This window comes from Eptatretus burgeri, chromosome 7 (assembly GCF_056783735.1).
Source record: "Eptatretus burgeri isolate ZD-2024b chromosome 7, Ebu_testis_v1, whole genome shotgun sequence".
Taxonomy (NCBI): Eukaryota; Metazoa; Chordata; class Myxini; order Myxiniformes; family Myxinidae; genus Eptatretus; species Eptatretus burgeri.
In genome coordinates, this window is record NC_140967.1 from 49,937,176 (window position 1) to 49,961,469 (window position 24,294).

Below are 24,294 nucleotides of genomic sequence, written 5' to 3' on the forward strand. Positions count from 1 at the left end.
TCAAATAAATATATTTGTATATATATACGCCTTGTAACTCTCAGCAGTTTCTAGGATTATACGAAGAGGTGCAGTGCATGTCATTCCACTCGTTCATTTTTCATTTAGCCATGCATTGAATTGTAATTCTGATATACAAACTCAACTTATGCTGAAAAACACCTAAGAATACAGTATAAGAACTTTGGAATATCATTTATATCACAGCCTTCCTTGGAAAAATAAAAATAGAATATTCTATAAATACCATTGTCTGACATTAAAGCTGGTTTTAATCACAAAACAACAAAGAAGAAGTCATTTACCATCATAAGTTGCATAGTTAGAAAAAGAGAAACAGCCGTTGCTATTATTTCATCAAAATGTATCCTTCACCGGAATTGCAATTATACGAAAATCATTTGTGCTGTGCAAAACTAAGCAACTTACACGTCTCGACGACGAGAGAGGACGGAATAACATCCTCGCCGTCGCAGGAATAAAACACCTAAAGGCTGCACTTGTGGCACTCGGTGGGGCTGTGCGCACCCATTTCTGCGAAGACTACAAGACGAAGGCACTTTATTGGCGACATTCAGTGGTTTTTGTTTTAAAAAAAAAAAAGAAAAAGAAGAAAAAAACGATTCTTATAGACCTCGGTTAAAAAAAATAAATACCCTTCATTGCAACATCCCTTCTTTGTGGTAAGGAAAGGACAACGCTGTGAACCATTTGGTGTATGGCTGATAGCTATACGATTCCCTCTCATTTACAACGGTTGCATTCAAGTAAGGAAGGAATGGAAAAAAAATATAAAAGGAATCCCTGAAAAAAAAAAATATATAATAATAATCATACGTTCAGGGGAAGGTTATATTGATATTTTTTGCAACTGCACTGCCTCATGACGAGTGTGCAGTAGAGGGTCAGTAGGACGACCCAGTAGCAGGCGTACAGCGCTGCGCCGACGATCAGAAATGTTTGCTCAGTTTCATCGAAATCGTGCATAGTCTCCTTGTAAATTGTGAGGCAGATGCCCCCGAGTAAGATGGACATCCAAATCGAGACCGGCACAAGACCGATGAAGTTCACCACGATGGTCTTGCGGCCCGATGTGCCCCAACCCGCTTTATTGATGGTGGCGATGGCGAAGAGCTTGGCCGGGAGGAGGCTGGACATGTAGAGGAGTGAATAAAGGGACATGAAAACCATGACGATATTTCCACGGAGGAAGCAAGCAAAACCTGATTTGATCATTCCCACGAACTGAACCGTGAGCAAAAAGAGCAGGATATTCCAGATACGTCCACGATAGAACAGCTGGATGACTGTGGCGATGAGGAAAAAGGGGAAGAAGCCAGTTATGACGGCCTCATAGGTCATCCACAGATGGTGTTTATGAAACCACAGTGCGCTGTACAGCCACTCACGAAAGTATGACTTTGACCAGCGGGTCTGCTGGTTGAGCCATCGCAGATAGTCTGTTGGTGTCTCTGTAAGACATTTTGCTCGCGAAGTGTACTTGGTGGCAAAGCCAAGGCTGAGCACACGGTTTGTGAGGTGCCTGTCGTCTCCAAAGCTGCATTTTGATCCGAGGAACTCTTGATTGTACCAGGCCTCGAGGAAGCATTGGATGAGTTCGTTTCGGTACATGCCCAGTGGCCCACTGATGCACTGCACACAGCCGAAATATGACTGGCAAGCACGCTCCACATTGAAAGCCATCCAATATCTCACACTGCTCAGGAATGATATCCAGGAGTCGTAGCGATTGAGGATCTGGGAGGGAAAAGAAAAACAGGGAAATAAGCATCATCTCATGAAAAGCATGGCATTTTAATTAAATGGATAACTATGAGGGTGATTCTAGAAGGTTCTTTCCTTAATGGCTGTGGCTGTAAGCACCTTGTCTCTCAACTTGGTGGGTCGATGATGCCACTTGATTTCGACTCGTTTGTAATTAAGAAATTACTCATTTGTACCAACATGCACTAGAATGGTGATAATGATCGATGATGCTTCCTATTCAAAAGCGAGGCCCTTACTAATTAGCATAGCTGCACAGCTGGCGAGGTTCAGGTCAGGTCCGACGTTTTGAACATCGAGTTGTCTTCATCTGTGACTGTGCAGCCATCTTGTACCACCGTTCATCACGTGGGTGACGTTAAGTATCCTCCAAAAAAGGGGGGGGGGTAGGGACATCAAGTGATGCCAATATGCAGATGGTGACACTTGTCATCTTCATCAGCACCTGAAGACCTAATGCTGTTTCATCATCACCTAAAGGACCGAACGTCAGGCAGTGATGAAAACTATAATGGTTCTCACTAGCCACAAATTGCACTCAAGTGATGCTCCTTTTCCCTTAAGAGGGTGCTTAGCATCTGCCCCAGGATGTCTGCATCGTCCTGGATGAAGACGACATGTTGCTTGAAACGTTGGCTGTGAGTTTTGCCTGCTGGGTACAGCTATACAAGTTGGTGGTGCCTTCAATTTTGAATATGGATCTTTTTTATTATCTTCCAGGCTCTAAGACTCGTGGATCTTTCTGACAACAATCAGAGAATTGCAATTTAAGTACCAAAGGAATCAGTGAAGAAATAGTTTTTGACTCAGAAAGGGGTGTTCTGCCTGAAGGTGGCGTTGGACTTGCAAAAGCAGTCTCATTTCAAGGATTACTTTGGATTGTTACCCATTGCCTTTGTTATGTCCATCTGAGGGTGGCACACTTTGTGTTGCAATGCTCTGCCTGTGATGCACCAGCCCACCAGTTTATCGTAGGGTTGAGAATTGAACACGGACAGACTAAAGGTAAGTGCGCTTCTCTCCTCTCCCTTTTTTCATCCACTTCTTGATGCCCTGAATCGAGAAGTGGTTCAGGGAATCAAGAAGTGGTGGTGTATCATCCTTATATTTCTAATTTTTCTCTTTCCTGACCTTGATGTAAAAAAATAGCTGATGTGCTTGGTTAAAATTGAAGATCCCAAGGGCAGCCACACATGCCATGAATAAATTGCGAGAGATCTTGCTGGAGAAATGGAAATGCAGAAATGATACTCTACAACAACCAACATTTGGATTTCTGTAAATTGTAACTCTCACTTTAATGGAGTGTGAGTGTAGCATGTTCCATGAGAAAAAACTAGTTTACGTCAATTTGTGAAAATCGATTTGGGGAAGTGTTTTTGAAGCTTTGACATTTGAAGACGTTTCAAAATGCAGAATACCACAAAAGTGCTTCGATTATAATCTGACAGTGGTGAGCATTTACACATAAACCTGAGTATTGGTGAATTTTGGGAGTCTCGAGCAGTGAGTAATGAGCACAGTAAAAAAAGGAAATGGTTTGAATCTTTGTGCTTTATACAGTACACGGGAAAATAAAAAAGCTAGAAATACCTCAAAACATCTGAAGTCGACATAATTTGATGGATGACAAGACAACTCCACAGATGGGAGGAATGAGGGGCAAAGGAATGGAGGTGAGCTGTCATTCTGGACTTAGCAAAGTACGGATTGACAAGGAACATGTTTTTGGGGGTTTTTTTTTTTACCCCACGCAAGTAAGGCCTAAGTCACATTTGCTCTACGGCGAGGATACGGCGGCCGTACGCCCTCTGAATTGACAGAAACGTGCGGCGGCCGCAGAGTTTCTGAGGTGGCCTCAGGGTGGCCCTACGCCGTATGGCTATATTTTACAGGCCGTAGGGTCGCCGTGGAATTATAACGCGGAGTTATAACTTTTTTCATTTCTACGTTCGCCGTAGCAATTCGACAAACCGAAACAAAAGAACTGGTAAAAAAAAGAACCCACTCGTTACCGTCCGTCTGGCCGCACGTTCGCCTTAGGGCCCCCCTGTGGTCGCCTTGCGGTTGCCTTGTGGGCACCTTGCATCTGCCTTGAAAATTCTATGGCCACCGCAGGAACGCCCTAAGGTCACCGTGCGACATCAAATAAAAGACCGTACGGCACCCCCACGTTTTCGGTCTCCACAATTTATAAATACGCCCTGCAGCTCCCCGAAAAATAAAAACATATGTGACCGCTGCATTGTGTGACCGTGGAAATACTGCGGCCGCCCTATAATTGCTAGTGGCCGTAGATTTTGTAGACCCTACAGCCGCCGTGCCAAATGTGACTTAGGCCTAAAGCGAAAAGCGGGGTTAAGTAACTGGTTCATGTCCGTCTGTCTGTCTTATCAGTTTATGATCGAGGAACAACTTATTTCGATTGAATGTTATGTTTTGAACATTAATTGTAAGACAAGTTTGCCGTTTTACCGTATTTTGGCTTTGAATTAGTCCTGATCGCACAGGTGCAGAAAGGAGTGAGATGATATTTTTACTCTGTATTTTTACTATATATATATTCGGATTTTTTCAAAAATTTCAAAGTCCCATTGCAAGGCCATGGTGGCATCCACAGCAACGGTGCTCAAAAGCATACGAGATCCTGGTATGAACCCAGTCAAGTTTCATCAAAATCGGTTGACTCCTCTGGCCTCCAGAGATATCCATTACATACAAACAAACAGACAGACGGAAAACCTGAGACGAAGGGTCGTCTAGCGACCACCCAATAATATATATATATATATATATATATATATATATATATATTATATTATATATGCACATATATATGTATACATATATACAGCATATTTTATCTTCTTTATTTTTTTTACAGGATCTGAGGCTCAGTGTAACTGACACACACACACACACACACACACACACACACACACACACACACACACACACACACACACACACACACACACACACACACACACACACACACACACACACACACACACACACACACACACACACACAGCTGGAATCATAGATCGATGAATATTTTTATTCCCTTGTATATCATTATTTTGCATGAGAGGGCGAAGCTTGTGAGAGGGTCTGGGTGAAGACCATGCTGATTGACACTGCGTTTGATGGTGATCAATCGATCCTCCATCTCCCAAACTGTGAGTTCACGTCGTGTTATTACAGGACAGAAGGGTGAGACATACAAGACTGCTTCACTCGCGGTAAACTTCGAGATTTTTTTTATTTTAAAAAACCATCTTTAAAGTCATTATTTTACTTTATTAAACTTGAAGTATTATACTTGAGCATTGCGTCGGGCAAGCCTGGGGTGTGTTCATTTACCAAGCAGCCAGCTAGCGCTTGCCAAGCCAGCCCTTCCTTGTTGACAGTTTTGAATGGAGTGCTTGCTTGGATGCTTAAGCCATTTGGCAAGTGCTCTACAAGAAACTTGGTCACTGAACACACTCCTGGGTGTCTGGCTTGAGATATGAGGGACAGCTCAAAGGGATGTGTGTGTGCATACCTACCGGCCATCCCACCAGCCACCCAAATCAAGTACTTAATTCGTGTAGATCATGTTGCACAAAGTGACCCTAAAAGCAAATGTTTTACAAAATGTTTATTGTTTGTCTATAAACAATGTGTCAGCTCTCTCATGGAATGACAATGCATTAAATTTTGCTTCAGCTCAAAAATCACAGGGATCTTTATCCGGTGTTTATTAAACTTCATGTTATTTGTGAACGATCTCAGCTAAAGCAATTCTATTTTTACATTCGTTGCAGGAAGGATTCACTGTACTGGCTGCTGGGAACGATTTCAGTGTCACGACCGATGGAGGAAATGATTATATCATCTGCACAGGGATATCAACAAATAACGTATGTCTTCAAGAGGTGTAAGTGAATTAGGAAAGCAAATGGTTTGGATTGGAGAGAATGGACGACTTGGGAAGGACAATGATAAAAGATTATGAGAGTAAAATTCAACCAGACTGTTAAAAGGTTGAAAATTCTGCATTTCTTGTGGACAATGATATACGAGGACCTATGATGCAGGAGGAGGTCCTTTGGTCCACCATACCTGTGCTCTATGAACAACACACATTCAATCTATCAGTTTATTTAGCTAACTTAGCTGCGTGGAAAGGGGAGGAGAACAATGCACCAGGTACAGGAACATCACCAGGTGTGCTGTGAACAAAGAGATGAAAAGAGAAGCTCGTGACCAGTTTCACACTTGTTGGAGTTCGTCAGGGCAACGCATCACTTGGTGGACAGGTTGGGTGTCTGCCAATGACTAATTGATTCGATTTTGTTGAAGATCTGGATACTAGAATTAAAAAAAAAATTGATTCTTCATCATTGAGAGATCGGGCCAAAAACGATATATAACACGATATCTCAAAAAGTTGTGGATGGATTCATACGAAACTTAGTTCACAGGTTGGGTGTCTGCCGAGGTCCAAATGATTTGATTTTGTTGAAGCTCTGGATCCAGATAGGAGAATTTTTTTATTTTTTTTTTAAGTGATTCTCCGACATTGAAAGATGGGGCCAAAAACGATATGAAGCATGGTATTTCAAAAAGTTGTACAGCAGATGGATTATGACAAAACTTGGTGAGGAGTTGGGTAGGTGATAAGAACAAGCTGCTTCGATTTTGGTTCAGGTCCAGATGCAAATCTGGCCTATCAGTGGGATCCATCCATCGGGACCATACTCTGTGCGGAGCGTTGGTGCCGCCGAAGCAGTCTCCTCGGCTATTGGACACAATCCTGGACGGGTCGCCACTCCGACACAGTATACCAGCATGCTGGCACTCATTTTGCCGACCTCGGAAGGATGACAGGCAGAGTCAACCCCACCTGGTGTTAATTCAACAGCTGAGCGGGATTTGAACTCAGGACCCTAGGATCCCAAGCCCACTACCTTAACAATTAAGCCAACACCAGGCATATCAGTGGGATGTAAAACGTAAACTGGTCAGCTTGGCAGAGGTATGTGCACTACCGAGTGCCGTTCCAGTTATGATATTTGATGCCACCTTCGCCTTTTGACCAGATCCTCTCTCAAGCATTAAAATCACTATACAGTGTTCACGTATACACAACCATCCACACCTCAGCTCTGAACCAGTCTTGGCAATATGCATGTTGCCCTTTATCACCAATGTCTCAAGCACGTGTTTATTTCTGCTGTTTCTGCTGCTACTACCTTTCCAGGGAGACCATTCCATGAATCAGGTACTATGAGCGATAGACCTTTATCTCATGAACCCTCCTCTTCTTTTCTCTTAAACTGTCACCGTACACACTGCTGAAAAACTCTTGTGCACTTATTTTGTCTACGCCCTCATTATCTTAACCACCTCCATCAAATCACCTTATAACCACTTCCTTTCTAATGTAGAAAGTCCGGTCTCCTTCTAGTGCACATGATTATTGGATGGTAAGATTACACAAAGATTACAACGCATAATTCATTGGAGAAACCGGTCTGGATGAGATGTGACCAATGAAAACAAAAAGCATTCAGCAAGTTTGTTCAGACAGGTTGAACCTTCACCTTGTGTCAATTTTCATATCAACTTGGACACTTTTGTTTCAAAAAAATCAGATAAATGTGTTATGGCCAACAAAAACACAGGCACGTGTAAAACTCTGCAAAAGCACATTTTACACGTGTGCGGTGATATTCAACACCTTCATACTGTTGCGGGAATGGAAAAGCCTCGCCACTCCGACACAGGATTTATTTTTATTTGTGCATACCATGTCGAGACTCGTGTAAGAGCGAATACACAGAACATATAGCAAGGCAGGAGACAAGAGTGGCAGGAGGGGGGAGTACAAAATAGTGGGAAACAGAGACAATAGGAGATCAGTGGAAGGGATGGGGTAGGGTACATGAGGTAAACGAGATGGTACTGCAGGGACTTTCAGGAAGGAAAACAGGGAATTTGAAGGAGGTGGGTTTGGGGTGGATTAACGGGGGTAATAAAGATCAATATTTTGGATGTGGGAAGATATGACATGGTGGTGAACAGTTGGTTTGAAAACCAGGAGGGAAGAGTGGGACTGAAGAGAGTGGGAGTTTGTTCCAGAGGCGGGGAAAAAGAGGAATGAAAGGGTGAAGGTGAGAAATGATTCTTGATTTTAGCAGTTTCGCCAAAAGGGGTTATTTAGTGCACCTTGAGTGCCTTGAGGAAATATAGAGGGGACAGATCACAGACAGAGCAGGGGGAGGCAATGCCGGAGAGGAGATGGTCGAAGACAGAATGACCACCGACCTGCCTCCGGTGAGAGAGTGAGAGACCCAAAGACTCAGCCTCATCACGGGAGATACGAATGATCCTAAAAACATTGGTTTCCACAGTGTGAAGTCGAGCTAGGTGTGAGGCACCACCCCGGGGGGAGGGGGTGGGGGGAAGCAGGAATCCATCAGATTGCGGATGAAAGTTTTGTAAGTGGTTAGAAGTTCAGGTGTGCCAAAGAAGGACTTTGCACAATGTGGGATGCCCAGTCAGAAACTGGCTTTGGAGGCCAGCTTGGAAATGTGGCTTTCCCAAGAAAGATCATGGCAGACGGTGAGGCCCAAAAGCTGGAATGAAAGAACTTCTTCAAGGGGATTGTTGAGAAAGTAAATTGGGGGGGGGGGGGGTTCCAGATGGTCCTTTCAGGGACACTTGGTGAGGGTGTAAGATTTGTCAGGATTGAAAGACATATGTGAAGTGTTTGACCATCTTGTGATTTTTATCCAGGTCTGCAGAGAGTGAAGAGGCTGCTGCCTGCCGATCAGAGGGATGAGAGATGGTACGACAGATGGTGGAGTCATCAGCAAAGAGATAAAGAGGATTTTCCAGGGAATCTGAGAGATCATTGATGAAAACCAGAAAAAAAACACAGGGCCAAGAACACTGCCTTGAAGAACTCCAGCCTGGACAGGAAGAGGACATGAGAGAATTCTATTAAGAGCCACACGTTGACTGTGACAGGAGAGGAAGTCCATGAGCCATGAGTGGAGATTGCCTTGGATACCATAATAAGAGAGTTTGATGAGCAATGTGGGATTGCCAGACCGTATCGAAAGGACGCAATACGTGGCGCTGATCTCATGTTTTCCATTTAAGACCTCCATCCATCCAGGTTTCCTGGTGAGGAGGGTGTATGGATATGGACACCCAGCAGGATTAAAAACAAAACTTGTCAAAGGGCAGAAGAGCTCCTTGTGAGCCAAGGGCCATCCATATCTTGTGCCCAACTGTATCTGTGGATGTCCTCCTGCAGTTGGGTACCTCACACAAGGATGTTGGTGGCAGGATTTGCACTACGGCCACTGTAAATCACTTAATTCTGCAAAACGCACCGAAAAAAACACAACGCAAAGAAAACTGAAAACCTACTCCGTGGGAGTACCTCCTGTGCAGCTGCCTTTCTCAGGGCAGCTCACTTGATGTCGGGATTGGGGCAAAGCCTTCACGATCCCCATTCTTTGATGATAGGAGGAAAACCACGGGGAAAGTTTCCTAGGTTGGATTGCGGTGGTGTGTGTCGGGATGGTGCTGAGGTGTCATCACCCAGACGGCAGTCTCCTTTGGTTAACCTGAGACGGTCCCTTCAGGTGGGCACTAATAATGTCCTATCCTTAAGAGAGGATGATCACCTGTCTCTGTTATCATCTGAGCTCAAGCGTTTCAACATCAGTATTTCAGCGCTCTCTGAGGTTCGGAGACCTGATTGCGCGAGATCATGGTGGGTGGTTACACCTTCTATTTGTCTGGTCGCTATGATGGTTACCATACCCAAGGAGTTGCTGCAGCTGTGTCCAATAAGCTGACTCCAATGATAATTAAGGTAACACCGGTCAACGAGCGTATTATGAGACAAAGGATACGTCACTCCTTGGGGTCGTTTCCCTGGTCTCTGTAAATGCTCTGACTGAGGAGAGTGATCTCACCGTGAAGGACGCATTCTATGCCACGCTCGAGTTTGTGGTCGATCAGTGCCCCAGGCGAGATACTCTTTTCATCTTGGGGGATTTCAATGCATCGACTGGAACTGATAAGGATGGTTATGAGATGTGTGTTGGTCCCCATGGGTCAGGAACTATGAACCAGAATAGCACTAAGTTCCTTGACTTTGCAAGAAGTCATGGACTTAGGGTGGCTGGTTCATGGTTTCAGCACCCACATGCTCATCGCTGGACTTGGCATTCCAACGCTGGTGGTGTGGCAAAAGAGATTGACCATGTGCTCGTTGATGGTTGATGGAGGATGATCCAAAACTGCAGGGTTTACCGGAGTGCTCAGTTCCTCAATACTGACCACAGGCTTGTGGTAGCGACTCTCAAGTTGCATCTAAAATCTGGGATGAAGGTAACATCCCAGCCGAGGCTGGATGTTGGAAAGCTCAATGATGAGTGGGTAGCTGAGGAGTTTACGAACAAGCTGAGTGGGGATTTGGGAGGTCTGGGTGCTTTGGGGTATCCTGAAGAGTTGTGGAGTGCCTTCAAGACCACCGTCCTTGATGTTGACGGTGGATGTCTTGGAACTCACCGCAGGGCAAAGAAGAATTTTGTCTCTCAAGGGACACTGGATACCATTGACCAGAGTCGCAGGGCCAGGCTGAATGGCAGAGCTGAGTTGTTCAGGGGGTTGAGGCGCAAAACTGTACGTGCGCTAAGGTGGACACGGAGGCCTATGTGTGAGGAATCGGTGAGGAGGTAGAGCATCACTTGTGGTCAAGTGATTCTCGTTCTGCTTACAGGAAAATTTACGCATTGCGTTCCTTCAAGCCCGTCCCTCCGTGTACTGCAGTTAGAGAGGTGGGTAGTGGGCTCTTGACAGAGGAGTCCGAAGTGAAGGCCCATTGTGCTGTTTACTTTGAGCGGCTGTACCAGGCTGATCCACCAGTTGCTGAGTTGGATGTTAGGGGTGTAACAATCCCAACTGCTGACCCTCCAATCAACTGTGGTCCATCTTCGTTTGTGGAAACACGGGCTGTGGTGAACCGGTTGAAATGGGGTAAAGCTCCAGGGATCTGCGGCATCCATGCTGAACTTCTCAAGGCTGGTGGAAATGCTGCACTCGTGTCATTGCATGCAGTACTGTGCTCTGCCTGGAACACGGGCATCATCCCAACTAACTGGAAGAGGGGCCTTGCTGTCCCTCTGTGGAAAGGGAAGGGTGATTGCCAAGACTGCAACAACTAACGAGGGGTGACGCTGCTCTCAGTCCTGGGCAAGGTCTTTGCTTGGATAATTGTTGATCAGGTTCACCACCATCTGCTTGAGCACCCACATCCAGAGCAGTCAGGCTTTACACCAAAGAGGGCAACGATTGACCGTATCCTTGCTCTTCGGGTCCTCACCAAATGCAGGCGAGAGTTTCGGCTTGCGGCTTATGCTGATTTCTGCAAATCGTTTGATTCAGTGAATCGGGATGCCCTCTGGAGGATTCTTGGTCTTCGTGCGGTGCCACCAAAATGGATAAATCTGATGTCTGAACTCTACTCTGGTACTGAGAGTGCTGTGATATGTGGTGAAACCATCTTTGACACATTTCCAGTTGTTACTCGAGTTCATCTTTGCGGAGACTTTAGATATCCTTTTGGGGGCCCTCGAGGTGCTGAATGAGAAATCGGAGCCACTGGGATTATGCATTTCCTGGGTCACAACTAAGATCCAGGATTTCAATGAAATATTGGATGCTGCTATCTTGTCTGTACCCGTTTGTAGTGAGGATGTTAAGATCATGGAGGGATTCACTGACCTTGGCAGTGATATTCATGTCTCTGCTGGCTGGGAGCCAGAGGTCAGTCGATGTCTGGGTCGGACCTGGGGAATCTTGGATTCACTGGATCATGGGGTGTGCCGCTGTCGGTACCTGTGCAGGAGAATGAAAATCTGAGTCTTCAGGTCATTGGTGCTTTCCAGTCTTGCTCTATGGATGTGAGACTTGGACTCTGACCAGGGATCTGAGATGGAGACTTAATTCCTTCGGCACCAGGTCTCTTTGGAGAACCCTTGGCTCTCGCTGGTCGGACTTTGTGTCCAATGAGCAAGCGGTTGCTGAGAGAGACTGAGATGAGATTTGTTACTTGCAGTCTGTGAGCATCAGCTGTAGCTGCATGGTCATGTGACTCATTTTCCTGATGCTGATCCTGCTCACCACATTCAGCGCCTCATGAGTGGAGGAGGTCAATGGGCCGATCACGTGCCTCATGGTTGCAGCAGGTTGATCAGCATCTCAAGGAGATGGGGATGCGCCAGGCATCTGCCTGGGAGATGGCTAGATGGAGGCCCCTGGAGTACCGATGGAAAGTGGACACATTGACGTGCTGCTCCGGTGCATGCTCCCATCCAGTCGTGGCCAAAAATATTGGCACCCTTGCACTTTTTTCAAATAATGCACCATTCCTTCCAGAAAATTGTTGAAATGAAAAAATATTTTGGTATCTACATACGTATTTCTTTGGTTTGCAGTGGAACAAAACAACAAAAAATTGAAAACAATCACTAAATCGAAGCTCATTCCACACAGAAATCCTAAAATGGCCTGGACAATATTATTGGCACCTTTTAGAAGTTGTTAGAAGTTATTGGATTTCAAGCAGGTGATTCTCCTTTCCTTTGGAACTGAACTCACCTGTGGTGATTTGCAGGTGACAGCATTATAAAAAATCACTCGTTCACTCAGTTTGAATGGAGAAAATGAGTCGTTCTGCTGTTTTGTGTCACTGTGTTCCGCATTGAGCATGGAGAAAAGAAAGAAAACCAGAGAATTGTCTTAGGTGGACAGATACAAGATTGTAGCCAAGTATGGACAATCTCAAGGCGACAAGTCCATTTCCAGAGACCTTGATGTTCCTGTGTCTACCGTACACAATGTTATCAGGAAGTTTAAGGCCCATGGCACTGGAGCCAACCTCCCTGGACGTGGCCGCAAGAGAAAACTTGATGGAAGATTGCAGCTATGGATTGTTCGAATGGTGGAGAAAGCACCTCGATCAACTGCCAAACAGATTCAAGCTGACCTTCAGACACAAGGTACGACAGTTTCAACTTGCACCATCCGTCACCAACTCAATGAAAGGGGGTTCTATGGTAGGAGACCCAGGAGGACCTCACTGCTGAGAGAGAGAGAGACATAAGAAAGCCTGACTGGAGTTTGCCAAAACACACCTGAACAGGCCGAAATCCTTCTGTGAGAATGTCCTGGGGACAGATGAGACCAAATTAGAGTTTTTTTAGTAAATCACATCATCTCGATGTTGACAGAAAACAAAATGAAGCCTTCAAAGAAAAGAACACCTTCCCTACAATCAAACATGGAGGAGGTTCAGTGATGTTTTGGGGTTGCTGTACTGCCTCTGGCACCGAGTGTCTTGAATGAGTGAATGGTATCGTAAAATCGGGAGATTACCAAGGCATTTTGGAGCGCAATGTTCAACCCATTGTCAGAAAGCTGGGTCTCCGTCGAAGGTCATGGTTCTTGCAGCAGGACAATGACCCTAAACACATTTCAAAAAGCACCCAGGAATGATTCAAGACAAAACGCTGGACGGTTCTGAAGTGGCCAGCAATGAGTTCTCATCTAAATCCCATTGAACACCTGTGGGAAGATCTGAAAACAGCAGTTGGGTGAAGGCACCCTTCAAATCTGGGAGAACTGGAGTAGTTTGCACAAGAAGAGTGGGTCAAACTGCCAGTAGAGATGTGTAGGAAGCTCATTCATGGCTCCAGGAAGTACAAGTTCTGAATCAAAAACAAAGGTTCTGTAATATTAACAGTGAAATATAAAAAATGTGGAGACCAAATACTTTTGTCAATTTCAACTTATTTTTCGAGAAAATTGTGAGTTATTTGAAAAAAAGTGCAAGGGTGCCAATATTTTTGGCTACGACTGTACCTGACCTGACCTGACCTTTCAGTGCATACACCTCAGGGTTCGCCTGTTGTGGAGCATCAACGAACGACACGAGATGCCCAACAGTTCTTTCCAGAGCGAAGCACCACACGTTACCGCATGACAGCGCACCTCCCATCCGCTTTCTGTCACTCACTTGCATCGACACCTCATCGACACCTCATCGACACCATGTAAGGGTGAGGAAGGGGTCGCCAACACACCCCAACTTCTTTCTTTCTGTCCCCTTATCCGTCTAATTTCCCAGGATGTATAAGGTGCCTACGTTGTGTGCAGTGATAAGGTTGAAATGTATTCGGGACTTGCGTGCATGAAGGCTAAGACTTTTCTTGTGTGACACAGCATTTCTGTAAACACTTGCATCTTTGTTAAAATCAATACAAGACTTGTTGATTCCAAACCTGCTCGGTGTCTGTTTTCCTCCAGTGATTAGACATAGCGCACGTAATAAATAGACAGAAAGTTGTGCCCCATTGATTCGCTCCAGGGTGGGACGTTGACAGCGCGGTTTCCCCGTTGGGATAGCTAAATCACCAGTAAGGTAACGCGATTGGGGCGCGAGGGTACTGCTAGATTTAGGTTGCTCAGCAACTTGTTGGGTCGAGTAGTTATCCATGGCTTGGCAGATTCAGGGTCAAAGGTCAGGAAGCGGGTCCGAGAGAGGCCACGAACCCGTAATGATACTTTTGTCAATCTTTATCGCTGGATTAACTTTTTCACATCGAAAATGACGTTGTCCATGTAATTTGTTTATTATATCCTCTGAGTACGAGGGATAGACAAAGCACAAGGTATTTTATTGTGACATTCTTCTGATTTGCTTGACTTCTTCCCATTCTCATTATTCAAATACAACTCAAGTCCTCTCTCATTCAGCTCTTCCACGAGCGAAGACTCCTGTACTCGAGAAGTTCAACCTGGGGTCGTTCTATTTCCTCAGGTTTTTGATAAACGATTAATAAATGATATTACGTTTGTGCAATCTGTATTATGATGAACAGGTCTTCTAGCCTGGTGTTGGCTTAATGGTTAAGGTGGCCAGCTTAAGATCTTAGAGTCTTGAGTTCAACCCCCTGAAAATACATTGAATTAACACCAGGTGGGTTGACTCCACCTGTCATCCTTCTGAGGTCAGCAAAATAAGTAAGAGCTTGCTGAAAACAGGGGCACTGCATCAGTGGTACAGCTGTGCCCCCAGAAAAAACCACATTCATATCCAGCACTCACACTGCACCGTATCGAGGAAATACAACAAAGTAATTAAGGCACGGGACAAGACAAAGTAGTCGGTCCATCATGCCTGTACCAGATTATCCAGGTTTTGCAATCACACCGACAGCAGATCGTGTCCAAGCAGTGAATTATAACTGGACGACCAACACACAATGATGTCCTGCTTTTGAAGAACGAGTAAGTACACATTCCCTCTGGGAACGTGACACAATGAACAAAGAAGCTGAGCTGTGCAACAAAGTATTTTTTTTTGTGAGATTTGGGTTTTTAAAGAAAAAAAATTTGCAACTACTGTTTTAAGTTAGGATTTATTTATATATTTTTCTATTGATTCGAGAAGTATTGCTATAGATAATTTTGTGTGCTCCTTCCGTGTCCTTCGAAAGGGTTCCTGCTGTCTGTCGTACAATAATAAATGTTTTACTGTTGGAAATCGCTGCATTACTCGCTCCCTTTCCGCTTTCTACTTCTTCAATCGCAGAAAGACAGGCTTTTTAAATAGGCCCCATTGTGATGAAACGGACAAGGAAATTAATTATTAGCTTTCAAACGGTACCATTTTTATGATTCTTCAACACCAGGAACTGCTACATTAAGGCTTGAGGTCCTGCTTCTTCACGCGACGGATGGACGGTCGTGTCTCCTTTTAGTAAGAGTAACACCCGTTCCCTCTGGGAGCAAAAAGTGGTGTCAATACCAACTACCTCCGGCAGGACTCGGTGGTTAAGCCACTCGCACTAGTCTCCATGCACAGGCGAAAATCGCAAGTCACCTCCACATTGTCGCTTTGGAGAAGAGGGGTTAGTTTGTGCCCATGACCTGACCATTGGTATCACGAGCTCGTATGCAAAATTTGGTGGAGATTGGCCTGGCCGTTTTTTATTCCATACTGATCAGATGTATGTACTTACGTTCATACACATACACATACAGGTCGTGGACAAAAATATGGAAACACCTCGGAAAATGAGGGACACCAAGCAACGGTTTCTACTCAAGTGTGGCGCCCATGTGTTAATAAAGCAAATAACATCCCAGCATGCTTAGGGTCATGTATAAAAATGCTGCACAGGCCTGGTTGCCTGTAATTATGGATGCAAGAGGAGACCCCCAAATGCCCGCATCCACAGAGCAGATGTGGTCACCCAGTGGTTTGATGAACATGACACTGATGTTATCCATGTCATGGCCTTCTCAGTCACCAGATCTGAACCCAATCGAGCATTTATGGGATATTCTGGAACGACGCCCGAGACGGCGTTTTCCACCTCCATCAAACAGGTGTGAGCTGATTAACTTTCTCGTGGAAGAATGGTGCTGCATCCCTCCTGTAGAATTGCAGACACGGGTGGAATCTATGCCACGGCGCATATAGGCCGTACTGGCCGCACGCGGGGGCCCAATGCCCTATTGAGTGACTTTACATTGGCGTTTCCATTGTGTTGTTCACTACCTGTACATACAAAAATACATACACATACAGAGAATTGACTTATTTTCGTATGATAGTGGGATATTTTATGTCCACAATGTAAGTGCAGACAAGACAGCTGGCTTTACATCCCCACCGAATGCCGTACTCCAAACAAGTGCCCCATGCTGACAATCCATCAAAAATAAGTAAATTCAACTTTCAGGAATCAAACCCAGACAAGGCTGCTGAGTGTCGAGCACAATAAAAACGAACACATTTGGTAGCAATCCAATATTATCATTACAATCATGATCACCGTATTTCCCCAGATTTCCTTTTTGTCATCCATTTCATCTCAAATGGCGTTATCACAATAACGTCATAATATGATAGCAGTAAATATGTTGCCAAATGTTTCAATTAAAAATATTGCCGTTAGATCTAAGGAAAATGATGAGGTTTGACTTGTTAAGGCTTCTCAATGCAAAATCTGAGTTTTGGACAATCCTGTGAGTCCTCGACGAGGATAATACAAGTTGAAACCCAACTTTCGGTTGTCAAACCTCAATCACCACCTTTTAACCTTTTCTCTAATTAATGGGAGTTATAATACGAGTTCCCTTTCAAGGAACTTTGATGCAGGACGAGGCCATTTAGCCCATCAAGACTGAGCAATAAATTATTTGGTATGGTTCGGTCGAGGTTCGAACCGCCAACCTCCCAGACTCCGATCTAATGATCTCGATATGAAAAATGACTTCTACAGCAGTTTTGAACTCACCTATGTAAAGTCTTTCCTGAACTCCAACTTATGTCATGGCTTATGGGGATTCTGCATGATTAGCACCACAATTAAAACACCTCCTCCTCTCTGCTGTGGGCTGAAACCCTTTGACTTCGTCATTTGGTGCTTTCGGACACTTGTGGGGTTCAAAGCTTTGAGAATTTCACACCAGAAGCCCGAGGTGCCAGGCCAGATGCTATGCCCCTTGGTATATTGGAATGGTTTCAGTCTGAAACAATCTTAATTCTCAGCTGTCAATCAGCAATCACCTTTTCAACCATTTCTCCAATTCATAGGACTTGCCAAATAATCATATCTTTTTTTTTTTTTTAATACATAGTCGAGGCATTGTGGAAGAGCTCGTCCGAGTGCACTCAATGGATCAGGGCACAACAGGACAAATGGAACAACAGAGAAAGGGGGTGGGGGGACACAAGCACAGAACTGAAGGCCAACATCGAGGGAGACTTGGACAAACAATGCATGTGGGGAGGAATGGGGGCAGGAGAGGATGCATGGGGTGGATAAGATGGATACAGAAGGGAACTCTCAGGAGAGAAAACTGTAAATTTGGAATGAGGAGGGATGAAAATATCATGATTCTGGATTGGGGACAATCTGAGATGGTGGTGAACAGCTGTCTTGAAGACCTGGAGGGAAGAGTGAGGTTGAAGAGGATGAGTAAGTTGGTTCCACAGGCAGGAAAAAAGAGGAATGAGAGATTGAAGGTGAGTAGTGATTCGAGATTTTGGGTATTTCACTAGACGGGGGTTGATGGCGGACCGCGTGTGCCCTGCATAAACATTGGGGGGGGGGGAGGATAGTGGGGAACAAAGCAGGGAAATAGAGGGGGCAACACCAAAAAGGAGGGGTAGAAGACAGAGACAATCAACGTGTCTGTGATAGGCCCATAGAGTCAGCTTCATCGCAGGAAATTCCAATGATCTTGAGGGCCTTGGTTTTCATGGTGTCAAGCTGAGCAAGATGTGAGACGGGAGCCAGCCCAGAGGGAAGAGCAATACTCCATCAAGCTGCGGATGAAGGCCGTGTAGGGTGACAGGAGTTCAGGAGTGCCAAGGAAGGACTTTGTATGATGGAGGATGCCCGGTGACTTGGCTTTGGAGGCCAACTTTGAAATGTGATTTAGCCAATAAAGATCATGGCTGGTAGTGAGACCGAGGAGGTTGAATGACTGAAGTTCCTCACGAGGATTAAGAAAGTAAATTGGAAGGTTTGCCAGATGGTCCTTTTGGAGAGAGACAGTGAGAGTGTGATATTTGTCAGGATTGAAAGACATATTCCAAGTGCTTGACCATGTTGTGATTTTATCAAGGTCTGTAAAAGAGGGAGAGGCTACATCCTGCCTGTCTGAAGGATGAGGGACCACGGCAGAGGGTGGAGTCATCAGCAAATAGATAAAGAGGATTTTCCAGAAAGGCAGAGAGATCATTGATAAAAATCAGGACAAGGACTGGGCCCAGAATACTGCCTTTTGGCACTCCAGCATTGAAAGAACCTTCTCCATCTTATCATGTGCCAAAGAGACAGAGTCCCAGAGCAGTTGGGTATGACAGGGAAGGATGGGTACTGAGAGTGAGGGGTTGGGACACAATATTTGGGAGCAAACACAGAATCGAGACATTCAGCCTTCTTACGAACAGAGTCGGCTGTGGTGCCATTTGAAGAGAGGGAAGGGATGGAAGGGGAGCATACACCAGAGACTTAACAAGGTACCACCAGGTATTAGAGGAGGGAGATAAATTTGAAAGTTCATTCTTGAGTTTGGACAGATGTTGTTTTCTGGCTCTATTGAGAGTGGACACACACTTGTTGCAGACTTTTTGGAATGCAATGAGATTGCCTTTGGTCTATTCGCCATCCAGGAAGAGAAGGCAAGTTGTTCCAGAGTAACGGCCTTACCACATGATTCGGTGTACCATGGACAGGAAGAGGGGCAGAATAATTGAAGATGGGATGGGATGGGATGAATCTGTGCATGATAGAGAGCAGGTTTGTGGAATAATTCCCAGGCTGAGTTAACATCAGAGGCAGTAGATATGGAAGACCAGTCCAAAAGAGAGAGGGCTGTTTGAAGCCCCTGCCAATCTGCTTGATTGAAATGCCAGACTTGCCAGCATTGAGGCAACTCTCTGAGAATAGCCAGAGGGTTGTTGACTTTCACAAGCGTATGATCAGATGAACCAATTGGAGCAAAGGAAGAGCAGGATACATTCGCAGGAAAGTTTGTCATCACCAAGTCCAGAAGGGAGAATTTACCATTGGGAGAAATCCACATTGGAAGGTTTGCAGATCATCAGTCCCATGGAGTCACAGAAGTCCTTTGTTGAAGTCCCATGGCTGGAGTGAGAGATACCAACACACATCCAAGTTGCATGATGACAATTGAAATCACCACATATGAGGAAGAGAGAGAGTTGGAATGAGTGGTTAAAAGTTTAGAGAGAGAGAGAGAGAGAGAGAGAGAGACAGAGACAGAGACAGAGACAGAGACAGAGAGACAGAGACAGAGACAGAGACAGAGACAGAGACAGAGACAGAGACAGAGACAGAGACAGAGACAGAGACAGAGACAGAGACAGAGACAGAGACAGAGACAGAGACAGAGACAGAGACAGAGACAGAGACAGAGACAGAGACAGAGAGACAGAGACAGAGACAGAGACAGAGACAGAGAGAGAGAGACAAAGAGAGAGAGAGAGAGAGAGACAGAGAGAGAGAGAGAGACAGTGAGAGAGACAGTGAGAGAGAGAGAGACAGAGAGAGACAGAGACAGAGACAGAGACAGAGGCAGAGACAGAGACAGAGACAGAGACAGAGACAGAGACAGAGACAGAGACAGAGACAGAGACAGAGACAGAGACAGAGACAGAGACAGAGACAGAGACAGAGAGAGAGAGAGAGAGAGAGAGAGAGAGAGAGAGAGAGAGAGAGATCGAGAGAGATCGAGAGAGAGAGAGAGAGAGAGAGAGAGAGAGAGAGAGATGGAATCATTACTGTTTGGAGGATGATACAACACACAGACTCATAAGAGGTTCGAGCTGAGTGGAAGTCACAGCCAGAGGTATTCCTGGGGGTTGGGAGGTGGAAGGTCAGTACAAGGACAGTGAGAAATTGAGTTATTGATGTAAAGTGCAACTCTGCGGCGAGTGCGTGGTTCAGGCCTATCAAATTGGAGGAGCCAACAGCAGGGGAGAGACACCACAGTAAGGAGTCAGAGACGTCCTGTGGGAGAAAGGACTCTGTTGAACAAATAATGTCTGGTTTGTTGGCTGTAGCCTGTATTGAGAGATATCAGGTTAGAACGGAGCCCTCGGATGGTTTAGGTCCACACAGTTGGAGATAGGGGGAGGAGGAGGAGGCGTGTGGAGGGTGCAGGATGGGGAGAGGCTTTGCGGGGCAAGGTGAGGCTGCGGGGATGGGGTACGGATGAAGGTTTGAGTGTGTGGTGTGGGGGAGTGTTTGAGGGTGTGTATGAGGTTAAGAGTGTGTGGGGGGTGCAGGTGAGGGTTCGAGTGTGTGGAGTATAGGTGAAGGTTTGTGTGTGGGGGGAAGGATTGTGTGTGTGTGTGGGTGTGGGGGAAGGTTTTAGAGGCTGGGGTGAGGGAGAAGCATTGAGAAGGAAGGGTGAGGAGGGATGCAGAAAAAGGGGGGGGGACATGAAGCTTTGAGGGGGTGGGGTGGGAGTGGATGCTTTTTCTGATTCCATATTCCCAATTTTGACAAACAAAGAAAAAGATGGTGGGATCGGAGATAAGATCCCTTGTTAAACACACGGAGAAACACAGCACTGTGTTCGCAGGAGGGGGTGGGGGAGGGGTGTTGGGCATGGTGGAACAGATGCAGAGCATGCAAACAGCTCAGAAAAACAATCCATTTGAAGAAGAAGAAGAGGAGGAGACATACGGTATATCGTGGTGGATAAGAACAGGTGTAGCATTTATAAAGGAGATAAAATTGTGTTTGAATGAATTCTTAAAATGATTTTTTTTCAATGAAGTGTTTATATTTAACGTAGATTAAGTTTTGAGAAAGGAGGGGTTGGGGGGGTGGGTGGGGTGGGAGGGAATGAAGAACCAGAAAGAAATTCAAGTAGAAATGAGAATCGTTATGGAGTGAAAATATAACGGGTTTTTGTTGTTGTTGTTGTTGTTGTTGTTTTTTTAAGCGAGGAGAGGAAATAGGATAATGTTGAGGAGGTAGAAGCAAGATACCCTTGACTATATAATATATAATATAATAATTCCATTCCTTTCACGCCGTAAAGGCACATAGGGGTGCCAGGGCAGTTTCATTGGCAAGGAGTACAGTCCTGGATGGGTCGCCACTCCCTTCAGGTTACCCTGACTGGTTATTACCCTAGTACACTGGTACTCATTTCGCCGACCTCAGAAGGATGACAGTCTGAGTCAACCCCACCTGGTGTTAATTCAACGGTAAAAAGGGACTCAAACTCAGGACCCGAAGGTCCCATGGCAGCCACCTTAACTGCTAAACCGACACCAGGCATTATCCTGGCATATGCCTGGGATAAACTCAAACAGCAAGGTACACTTTCTATCCGAGGGCGCTCAGATTTCACCACGCGTGTTGAAAACCCCCGAACTGGAAGTCAATCTGGTTTCATTTGTCCCCCTGATCTCCAGAATTAGTACATGTTGACGACAGCAGCTTAATAATAAAATTATCGAAACCATACTTTTGGCATGCGTCTCACCATGAAACAATAGCTCTGACTCACAATCCCCAGATTTATTTATTTATTGTTGAGGCCTTTCCATAGAGATAACATGTTTTTCCATTGGAGCAGCTGGCAGAACTCCGTAATCTATAACTTCCAGCCTTAGCTCAATTTTTCATGAAACCAGCTGATGGGAAATAAATGCTGTTTCATATAAAACATGCCAAGGCTTGTACATGTTACCAGCGAAACTTCTGGATGACAAAATGTCCTGCCATCGGAGGTTACACATGCTGCTTTGAATATCCAAACAGATGCCCAGTACTTCTGCTGAAGCAAAACTGCAGAGATTATTGGCGCAATCTATGATACAAGTTTGTAATTTTGAAAGTTAAGACTTTCGATGACACCTTTACTGTATTTTTCTCGTAAGTAGGTGTGTAAAGATACGAGAAATTACAAGGAAATTGGATACAGGATAAAGTCATTTGGCCCATCATGCCTGTGCTTCATCCACACCCACATCAATTTAATTGGGTCGCCGAAATAGTTGGGTCGTCGAAATAGGTGACCCTTATTGTCAGTGATTCTATCTGTTTGTTTGTATGTTTGTTCGTTTGTCATCAGCATAATTGGTAGTAAACGTGGATGGATTTTGATCAAACTCGGCTGGTAGGTACATCTTATGACCCAGTGCTTTGGAAATTGTGATGGTTGCTAGGGATGCTTTGGTTCCCTAGCAACAACCGAAAAACCTTCAAAATCCGTACCGTTCACACGAAATCAATTCTGAAAGCCATTATCCCACGAATGGCACGAATGATCTACAGGTGATGCTCTATCAAATATATTCCGGTTTTTGTGGTATATGGAATATTTCACCCACAGCGCCCCCTAAATTAGGGTATGCGTGAAAATTGGTGAAAATTGAAGGCCCCCTAGCGACCAGGTGAGTGCATCGATACAAATGAAACTTTGCAGGTTCATGTTCCTCAATGAGTACTACAACTTTGCCTCAGGACATATTGACCGTTTTCGCTTAGGTCAGGGGTGAAAGGTCAATTAGTGCAAAAATCGATAATATGCGAGAGCTGGAGGTGCCTTAGCGCCAAATGCTACTCCGAGGTTTATGGTCAGATGGTCATGAAAATTCACACTAATCGTCTGGAATACATTGTGCACAAACGATCGAGCCGGATTTTCGATTTAGATCTTTGTTCACCCACAGCACCCTCTCAAACTTTGGGGATTTCCGATTTCAAACCGCATTTTCGGTACTTTTCATTCAAATGGATACCGAGTAGTTATCACCATATGGAACTGGATGAGATTTGATATGCATAATCTTAAGGTGATACCCTATCCGCTATATGTCATCCATTTTGCTCTATATCTTATAGTTTCCATGCTCGGCGACCCATCACCGCCTACCGGCTTGTCTATCAGTTTATTGATCCTCTGTGATACGAACTCGATCTATACCATTTTATTTCGCTGGGGAACCAAGAGGTAGAGGGAAAACAGGGGTGGGGGGAGGGGGGCATTGGCATTGGCAGGGAAAGAAACCTTGAGGAGCAAGGTTTGAGCACCATAGAGGAGCATCTACAGATATGAGATTCTGGACATGGACATTATGTGACACTCGTGTAATTCATATGAACGACAAGGACATGAGGAGATAATGAACAAACATGAGATTTAAAACATGGCATGATAGTAGATGGGATTTAAAACCCCAGGTCACAGCTTGATGAAGCAAGTGCTCAAATGAATGCACTATAGAACAGGCTGCCCAAAAAGCCAACATCCATAAACTATCTAAACTATCAATGGATGAGGTGTGTGTGTGTGTGTGTGTGTGTGTGTGTGTCATGTTTTTCATGGAGGTATACTGGTGTGTTCTAATGAGTGATACACCAAAATGATTCTCATGATCTCCTGAGTCGATAAGGCTCATTAACGACAAAGAACCCGGAAGAATTCCCATGTTTTAAATGCATGACATGTTAACGTGTATAAAGAAACTCAATAGGTCCTTCCATGGCATGGCATTCTAATTACAAAATAAACAAGAAAAAGAGCAATCAGAGATTTCAGACCTTCACCAGGACTTGTTTTGTGTGGTGTGTTGTGTCCTGGTGTGTTACAAAATTAATAAGAGACATAACTAGAACTTTATAACTGCTGGCAGTGATGACCGAGTACCAAAGCGTCCCGCTTTGATTGGACACCTGACCCTGACCCATGAGGTTTTTTTTTTATTATTATTCAATTGAATTTAGAATGGGATTAAAATAAATTCAATTCAGATCAAATGGAAGACCAAATAGGTACAGTCCTGCATTGGAGTCATCAGAAGGAACCGAAACAAGCAAAAAGCACAGATGAAGTCATCAGGAGGAACCTGGATAGGATTGACATTTCAGC

At 44.9% G+C, this 24,294-nt stretch overlaps 1 protein-coding gene across 1 annotated transcript in view; it reads right to left on the reverse strand.

The window, feature by feature from the left end:
• LOC147023242 (hyaluronan synthase 2-like) overlaps window positions 1-24,294 on the reverse strand; it is a 42,089-nt gene that overhangs the window by 123 nt on the left and 17,672 nt on the right. The window contains exon 4 of the mRNA XM_085888465.1: window positions 1-1,758. This exon is cut by the window's left edge and continues 123 nt beyond it. Within this exon, the coding sequence (XP_085744591.1) occupies window positions 832-1,758 (927 nt within the window). The 3' untranslated portion in view covers window positions 1-831. The remainder of the gene's footprint in view (window positions 1,759-24,294) is intronic.